This window comes from Ictalurus furcatus, chromosome 17 (genome assembly GCF_023375685.1).
Source record: "Ictalurus furcatus strain D&B chromosome 17, Billie_1.0, whole genome shotgun sequence".
Taxonomy (NCBI): Eukaryota; Metazoa; Chordata; class Actinopteri; order Siluriformes; family Ictaluridae; genus Ictalurus; species Ictalurus furcatus.
In genome coordinates, this window is record NC_071271.1 from 5,160,151 (window position 1) to 5,170,074 (window position 9,924).

Below are 9,924 nucleotides of genomic sequence, written 5' to 3' on the forward strand. Positions count from 1 at the left end.
TGGAAGGATGGATGAATAGATGCGTGAATGAATGGATGGATGGATGGATGGATGGAAGGATGGATGAATAGATGGGTGAATGAATGGATGGAAAGATGGATGGATGAATAGATGGGTGAATGAATGGAAGGATAGATGGATGAATGGAAGGATGGATGGATGGATGGGTGAATGAATGGATGGATGAATAGATGCGTGAAGGGAAGGATGGATGGATGCATGAATGGATGGAAAGATGGATGGGATGGATGAATGCATGAATAGATGTGTGAATGAATGGATGGATGGATGAATAGATGGCTGAATGAATGGATGGCTGGATGAATGGGAGGATGGATGGATGGGTGAATGGATGGATGAATGGGAGGATGGATGGATGGATGGGTGAATGGATGGATGAATGGGAGGATGGATGGATGGGTGAATGGAAGGATGGGTGAATAGATGGCTGAATGAATGGATGGATGGATGAATGGGAGGATGGATGAATGGATGGATGAATGGATGGACAACTCAGATTACTTTACAACTTACTTTCTTAAGAGTGTTTTCACATATGGACCTCTTTAAAAGAACAGAACTAAAAGTAGGCTGAGAAGTCAGTTGACTTCGGTCCACTTCCCTTTTCACACGTTCCTTTTGAGACCAATAAATGCTTAGATTTGTGGGTAACTGACTGATCTAACTGTTAACACAATTGGTCTCCTGCTTTCACGCACCTTTGTCTCATCATCCTGTTTGTTATTCCTCCCTCTGTCTTTCCCGTCATCTCCATCTTAATTAAACTCTTAATTTCTGTCTTAGAGATCCTGACCTCCACATCAATCACCTCTTTCATTACTGTGTTTTGAACTGATGTGTCTGCCGTATCTCTGCCCTTTATTCCTCTACAAGCTGTTACCCGGAGAAGATGATCACTCAGTCCCATCATCTATACTCAAAATAACATCTGAAGCATAATCAATCAAACTCTCTGAATATTAGTGCTGAACATGAAGGTCTCATTTCTTCTGGAGAGCCAATAAGATGGCCAGCATTTAGCAATGCACTGTAAACCCATTGATTTCTGTGGCTGTAATAACTCTATTCATATGACAGAGTATAAAATCACATGTTCACTGTGCATACAGCTACCAGATGCTAATCAAGTTTTATATCAACAACAACCCCTTTGTTGTTTCCCTTTAAGGGTTAATCTGAGAGTCAGCAGGTGCTACACTGATTTAACTGTGAATTTATTTATAGTTTATGCATCACATCACAAAGGTGCAAGCTAGCCAACAAAAAAGCTATATATGCTTATTTATGTGCAAAACAATCTGAAAGCATACTCATTAAAATTAGTTTATTACTTTTAATATATTTGGGTGACTCACTGGCTCCATCTGCTTTCAGTTCTGAGCATCATGTTCAAAAACAACTGGGGGAAAAAAGACACATGGAGCATATTTCAGAGGCATTCACTGAAACCATGTCGCACAAGTACACACTGACCAACCTGGATTTCATTCTGAGTCTCCTGTACAAACAGCAAAAGCCACAGGTTCCCAACCCTGGTCCTGGAGCTGGCCTACCGCCGTTCTGTTCATCTTTATGTGATTACTCGAATTAGGTGTGTTAGAGCACAGAAAAATGGTAAAATATGCAGGATAGGGGGTACTCCAGGACAGGATATACTCCAGGACAAGGTTCTCCAGGACAGGGGGTACTCCATGACAAGGGTACACCATGACAGGGGTACTCCAGGACAGGGGTACGCTGGACAAGTAGTCTTCCAGGACAGGGGTACGCTGGACAAGTGGTCTTCCAGGACAGGTGTACTCCAGGACAGGTGGTACTCCAGGACAGGGGTATGCTGGACAAGTGGTCTTCCAGGACAGGTGTACTACAGGACAGGTGGTACTCCAGGACAGGGGTACGCTGGACAAGTGGTCTTCCAGGACAGGGGTACTCCAGGACAGGTGGTACTCCAGGACAGGGGTACGCTGGACAAGTGGTCTTCCAGGACAGGTGTACTCCAGGACAGGTGGTACTCCAGGACAGGGGTATGCTGGACAAGTGGTCTTCCAGGACAGGTGGTACTCCAGGACAGGTGGTACTCCAGGACAGGGGTACGCTGGACAAGTGGTCTTCCAGGACAGGTGTACTCCAGGACAGGTGGTACTCCAGGACAGGGGTATGCTGGACAAGTGGTCTTCCAGGACAGGGGTACTCCAGGACAGGTGGTACTCCAGGACAGGTGGTACTTCAGGATAGGGGTACGCTGGACAAGTGGTCTTCCAGGACAGGTGTACTCCAGGACAGGTGGTACTCCAGGACAGGGGTACGCTGGACAAGTGGTACTCCAGGACAGGTAGTACTCCAGGACAGGGGTACACAGGCCAGGTGGTACTCCAGGATGGATGGTACCCCAGGACGAGTGGTACTCCAGGACAGGGGTACACAGGACGGGTGGTACTCCAGGACAGGGGTTGGAATGGTGCAGAATGATCTATATTCACAGCACTAGAGATGAACATGTGGTGGTATGTGAATCAATGGAAATGAGGCCAGCAGAGGCAATATTAGCGAGGCCAACAGAGGTTCTCACCCTGTGGTCTGTGTGGGTCCTAATACCGCAGTATAGTGATGGGGACACTATAGTGTAAAAACAGGACCATCTTTCAGATGAGACGTTAAACCGAGGTCCTGACTCTCTGTGGTCATTATAAATCCCAGGACACTTACGGTAAAGAGTAGGGGTATAACCCCGGTGTCCTGCCCAAATTCCCCCATTGGCCCTTCTCTATCATCCCCTAATAATCTCCATCTCTGAATTTAGATTGGCCACATCACTCTCTCTCCTCTCCACTAATAGCTGGTGTGTGGTGGGAGTTCTGGAGCACTATGGCTGCCGTCCCATCATCTAGGTGGATGCTACACACTAGTGGTGGTTGAAGAGACCCCACCCCCCACCCCCCAATACTATGTAAAGTGCTTTTAGTGTCTAGAAAAGTGATATATAAATTTAACTGTAACTACACTAATTAATAAGCAACACAGAACAGTCTACATGATCCTAGAAGCTTGGACACTGGAGCAAACACAACCAGTGTGTAACTACACTGTGACTGACATCAGGAACGGAGAATATTCAGTACTACAGATACGCAAAAACATGATGGTATGTTTGGTGTGTTAATTATAACTCGGGATGTTCACCAGTCTGAACAGGTAAACACTGTATTGGCATCTCATGCTACTCCAGATGTCTGCTCCAGGTGGTGCCATAGAATCCCAGCAAGTTAAAGCTGATTCACTAGGCTGCATACACATAAAGAGACAAAAGCACAAACCGTGCACACGCACGTGTGATGGCTACTTTAGACGTTATAATATAAATATGGAAGAAAAAATACTTATCTTTAACCCCACACCCACACACCCACACCCACACATACACTCACCCCCCCCCCCCCCCCCCCCCGTCACACGTGTGATGGCTACTGTAGGTCTATATAATACAAATATGGATGCAAATATACTTATCTTTAAACACACATTAGCACACACACACATACACATACGCGCGCGCACACACACACATACACATGCACGCGCACACACATTCAGATACACACACGCATGCGCGCGCGCGCGCGCACACACACACACACACACACACACACACACACAGAGAGAGAGAGAGAGAGAGAGAGAGAGAGAGAGACAGAGACATACAATCCAACCCTGACTGTACAGTAAGATGTTATGCTCTGAGGCGGGACTGTTCCACTGCGCGCACTAATACATGCCGGTTGTTGTAGTATGCGCTCGTGCCACCCTTTAAGAGAGCCCGCTCTACAAACTCCATTTCCCATGAGCCTCTGTGTGGTGATCCTGCGCTCCCATTGGCCGGCTGCTGCACCCGCAGCCCCAGAGAATGAATGAAATTGAAATTGCTGCTTACATTAGGACCTTCATGTACAATACCGGGGATCTGCAGCTCTCACACATTCTATCATTCCGTGACAAAAATGGCCACAGCGGTCCAGAACCCTCCGAAATCGTAAGTAAAACATTTTATTTATTTTTTTTAAATCTTGATTTCCGGAAGCTCAGGAGAGTCATTGACAACATCATAAATAATAATAATAATAATAATAATAATAATAATAATAATAATAAAGTGACGGCGGGTTTTCTTGTGTATAATAATAGCATGAAGGAATTCATGGCACGAGCCGGGTATTTTAGGGGATGTCGTGGGGATGAGGAGCGCACCGGCGCTGCCGCGAGTCTGCGGCTCTAATGTGCGCATTTATGGGAGATATGGTGGAATGTTAAAGTGAGAAATTACGTGACCCGGAGACTCGGTGTGTGTCACTGATGGACATGAACTTGAGGGAGGGATCAGGGAGCATCAGCATCACAGAACTGAAATGATGAGCCGGTGGTTCTGATTGTTGTTGTGATGTTTGTTCGGGGAAATTCATTGGTATGCTGAATGGAACCGGGGGCACTGGCGGCGCGCTTCATGCTCACGCGCTCGGGGAAGGGGCGAGAGAAAAAATGATAATAATGAAATCCCATCGCTGATCAATCTGAAGGAGAGAGAGAGAGAGAATGAAAGAGAATTTTTATACACATTTTTATTGCTGCTTTGGTTTTATTCTTAGCACTGAAAACGCAGCGCGCTGGAGCATCAGTTCACATTCCGTCAAGTTTCCCCGCAAATCCTTTGTGCAGAGAGAGAGAGAGAGAGAGAGAGAGAGAGACACACACACACACACACACACACACACACACACTCGGAGCGTGATTTTCCTCTCTCAGCCCGCGCGCTTCCGTGGGATCAGGTCCAACACGAGTGCCATCGCTTCCTGTGTGTCCGGAGACTCCGGACCCTTCAGCGCGATTTCTTCTTCTCTCCGTGCAGAGAGATCTCCAACTTGTGCTCTTACAAAGGAACACACTACATGGCCTAAAGTATGTGCACACCTGACTATCACATTCATGTGTCCTTTTTGAACGTACCATTACAGATGTGATGTGTGTACAGATGTAAGCTCCAGTCTTCTGGGAAGGCTTTGCACTAGATTTTTGGGGGCGTGGCTGTGGGGATTTGTGGTGGTCATTCAGCTACAAGAGTGTTAGTGAGGTTGAGGTCATGTTGATGTTGATGCGAGGAGGCTTCAGTTCCAGTTCATCCCAAATGTGATGAGTGAGTAGGGTTGAGGTCAAGGCTCTATGGAGGACACTCGAGAACTTCCACCTTCTTCCAACCTTCACACACCATGTCTTCATGGAGCTCGCACTTTTTGTGCACTTTGGGTTGTGCTGGAACAGGTTTGGGCCTCTTACTGTAGTTCCAGCGAAGGGAAAGCGTACACAGAGACATTTTATACAATCGTGTGCTTCAAACTTTGTTACAATAGACCCATATATTGGTGTGATGTTCAGGTGTCCACAAACTTTTGGCCATACAGTGTACCTTAAACATTTGAAAGTTACAGATATCTTGGTACAAACAATGGTACTACCTCAGTGTCAAGGAAAGGTACACTTTGGCACGTTTAGGAAATAATACAGAGTACAGGGATAGGATATCTATTGTACAGTACAAACTCTTACAAAACAGCACCGTTCCTTGTTGCTGTGGTGATGCCCTCAAGGGTACACCTTTTGCACCTGTACAGTGTATTTACACTACATTGCCGAAAGTATGGACACCCCTGACAATCACACACATATGTGGTTCTTCTTCAAACTGTTACCACAAAGTTTGAAGCACACAGTTGTATAGAACGTCTCTGTACGCTGTAGCATTACAATCTCCTTAAGAACTAAGAGGCCCAAACCTGTTCCAGCACGACCCAAAGTGCACAAAGCGAGCTCCATGAAGACAAGGTGGAAGAACTTGAGTGTCCTGCACAGGTCCCTGACCTCAACCCCACTGACTTTTGGGATGAACCGGAACGGGAGCCTCCTCACACCAACAGTACCTGATCTCAACCTCACTTGTAGCTGAATGAACGCAAATCCCCACAGCCACACCCCAAAAAAATATAGTGGAAATCCTTTCCAGAAGAGAGAGTGGAGTGCACGTGATATGGATGTGATTGGTCAGGTTTGCACATACGTTCAGCCATATAGTGTGGATAAAGTGTACCTTTAAAAATTATTTAAGGCTCAAGTTCTCATTCCTGGTTCTGGACTAGCTCCTGTCCTGCATGTTTTAGCGTTTTCCCTGCTCTAACACTAGATTCAACTAACCATCTAATGATCTCCAGGGTTCTCCAGGAACAGGGTTCAGAACCTGTGATTCAAGATATATACAGTAACAGGACTGTAAATAAATGTTTAGAGTGATTTACTAGGTGAAACGTATATACTGTATATCCCCAGCCCAGTGAAAAGAAGAGGTACAGTTTGGTACTTTTTTTTTTTCTTCTGAGAGTGCACTGAAATCTGTGTAGTTTCTTTTGGCATGGCAGGAACCATAACCCACAGGGACTGGATGTTTTTGTCCTCTCCTGGATTTGAAATGTAGACCCTTAGTTTCAAAACAATGCCTGGTGTACAGGTATATGAATGGAAAAATTCCCAGATGTGCTCCTTGCATACTTGTTAGAAATCAATCCTGGTCTTACAAGTCACACAATTAAAACTGAAGAACATAACTCACCAGCATCAATCACCTTTGATTTCTTGAACTCATATGATTATTTTTGCCCCGTATGAAACGAATACAGGATGATGTAAAGCGGTATGTATAGAATGTGTATGATAAATCAATAGATTTGGTTGTTTTGAAGGATTGAGATGAAATGGTTCCTGAGAGGATGTCTGATGATGCGTTTACAGACATGTCTCCCCAAAAATTGACGGCTTTTCACAGGGATTTTCCACTGGATTAGTCGTCCTTTAATCTCTTTCCTTCCTTCCCTCGCTTTTCACTCGTTCTCCTGTTCGCAGACTCGAACACTCCTGTCTTCCTTTTTTATTTGTTTATTTGTTTATTTGTTTATTTATTTATTTATTTATTTTTGCGCATCTGTTTGCATGTTATAATGGTATTTCTCCTAACTGGTTCTGGCACTCATTATGCCTTACTCTCGTGTCATTTTATCTGAAGCGGTTTTATCAGCCGATGGCTCAGATATTCTGCTCCGTTATTCTGCTTTGCGTCAGTGATTTGAGGAAAAGGATTTCTATATTCTATAACTCCTTAAAAGGGCATCAAGTGCTCTCATGCCTACGTCTGTAGCCCCAATTTCCTTTAACCGTTCTCTTCATCTGCCCCCCTTTCCTTATTTGTTTGCATAACATCATCTGGAACGCTGTAAGGAATTTCTTTCGGAGGCCGGTGGGCCGTCCAATCCATCAGTTCCTTTTTATTTTCAAAACAGATATTCTTTGTCTTTAGAATGAAGAGAAAGAGAAAACGAGAGAGAGAGAGAGAGTTATTTTTAGCTTGATGACCTATTTCTAAAAGCTACCTACCTAACTGACTGTCACTCATCACGCTGGCGTTAAGGTACCTCATGGAGAACCTTCCTCGTCAGTAGGCCACACACACAACTTGAGTTCCAGCACAGCGGGTGCTGAGCGACTGCAGCATGTTGTGTTGCTGAAACTTCTCTCAGGTGTGGGATCGTGAGAATAGTACAACGGAACACCATTTGTTGAATGTTCAGGTACAGGGCCAGTTCCTGATATGTTTTAGTCTTTGAAAGCCCTGCTAGTGCACGTATACCAGCGTCCGCTGTATATAAATAAACACTACGTTATCTCTCAGGCTGTTTTTGCATAAGGACTGGAGTTTGAGCATTGAGCAAGACTTTATTGCAGATTGATGAACTGAACAGAGCATTTTGATTGAAAAGGGCTACTCAATATTATAACCAAACAAAAACCAGGTCTCCACAGGCTGTTTAATCAAAACAATTTAACAGCTGCTGCTTCTTCTATTCTTTCAGCTGCAGCCTAAAAACAATATGTTCCTTATTATGCACCTGCACTCACCTCCACATTTTCATGGTGTTCTTTGTTTGTGTGTTACTGCGAGGTATGGTGTGTGTGTGTGTGTGTGTGTTAGTCTGAATCAGACTGTGCAATCAGAGCTATACAGCAATGCGCAGCACTGTGTGCGGGTCCATCAGAAGATTTATTGCTTCTCCACTTTGGCTGTTATTACGTGGATGGACCCTCTCCCCAGGCCTTCATTATTAAAGTGCCGAAGGAAGAAATATTCATCTCGTCTCTGACGAAGCAGTCCCACCGGCCATTTTCACGGGGGATCAGTAAGCATGGCCTTCTAAAAGAGGCCAGAAATGGCTAAGGGAGAGACTGAGATTGGCCCAAGTGAGAAGAATTCGTGACATCATCAGAGCAAACTGACCTATCTGAATGCTTGCGGTTATGTGGAGACTAGTCCAGGTGTGTGTGTGAGTCAGAAAGGAGAGAGAATGTTGAGGGGGCTTGATAATACTAAACAGCATATGGTTTACATCTCAAACTTTGCTCCTATTCGGAATATTATTTAAATGTTTGCAATGGTGTTTTGGATATTTATTGGCGCTTTAGAACATTTTATTTGTGAACTTTCTGCTCACGTCACTTTGTTGTTGTTGTTGTTGTTGTTGAATAAAATTGTCATTAGATTCAATTTGACATTATGTTTAGGCATTAATTATAGACATTATTACGTTCATGTTTTTGAGTTACTGAGGTTTGCATTAAACCCATTCAATTCAAGTGACCAGTCATACTATAGTACTAAATAAATATAATAACTTTAATCGCTTTAATAATGGTGAGTCGTGATTTACACCACTGTAACGAAATAAATAAATGAATCACAGACCCCTATGCTACCCTATGCCTATGTTACGTGGACCCCTGAGGTTACCCGTACCCCACATTGAGAACCATTGGTACAGTGGACACTAATATAACTACAGTTTAACCTCAGTAAAGTGTGACAATAGCCGACGTCATTGTTTACGAATCACATTCGTACTATGTCCAGTTTTACACCTGCTCCAACAAACCAACGGGATTGATACAGGTTTGAACAGGTACAAAAAGTCCGTGGTGACCTGTAAGGGTGGGCGATATGACAAACCTAATATATCATGATATTTCAGGACATGAGGACGTTATCACGACATGTACGTTTCCTAATAAATGAAAGTGTTGCATTTCAATCTAAATCTAATTAAATTGATCCAAAAATCAATTAAACACTGGACAAGTTTAACAAATCTACTAAATTTTCAAAAGGGTTAAAAAAAAAATCTAATCTGCTAACAGAGTTTGTAACTGTTATAAAAAAAAAACCCTATTATCCTCATATACTACGATACTATTATGAAAAGTGTCTCGTGATATAATTGATCCATATTGTCATATCGCCCGGCCCCAGCGGCCTGTGAAACCTGCACTTTACTCTTTGTTTAGTTATTTTATTTTTTAGATTTGATTCTGATTTGTGACGCAGGACGTTTTCCGATCCAGGAATCTGATTACAAACTGAAAATCACACTTAGCTAGCAAGGTTTCAGACATATTTAGGCAGACTGTCTGTTTTTACCACCACATCTGTTAATCTGGCTTCTTACACAATATGATCTGTTCAGGAAGCTTAGGAAACAAACAAAAAAAAACAACAAATTTCCATGTTGTTTTGGTGAAATATACAGCAGTTACGGTGTCTCGTGTGAAGAGGCGTCAAAGTATGTTATAGGCAGAGAACTGGATTTCTACAACCATTTTGGATTATGGAGTTCTAAAAACAAACAAACTAGAAACTATAGCGAGGTTTCACCGCTGCAAATACGTAAGAACTATAAATAAAAGGTTAAGGCTGGAAAGTGGAGTTTTGTTGTCGTAGCTTCATTAATATGAGATCATTCCTATACATTTTGCACAAGGTCAGCT

General features: G+C 43.5%; 1 protein-coding gene across 1 annotated transcript in view; it reads left to right on the forward strand.

Annotated features, from left to right (window-relative positions):
- The first annotated feature begins 3,052 nt into the window (after positions 1 to 3,052).
- dpf1 (double PHD fingers 1) overlaps positions 3,053 to 9,924 on the forward strand; it is a 39,006-nt gene continuing 32,134 nt past the window's right edge. The window contains exon 1 of the mRNA XM_053647646.1: positions 3,053 to 3,163. Within this exon, the coding sequence (XP_053503621.1) occupies positions 3,053 to 3,163 (111 nt within the window). The remainder of the gene's footprint in view (positions 3,164 to 9,924) is intronic.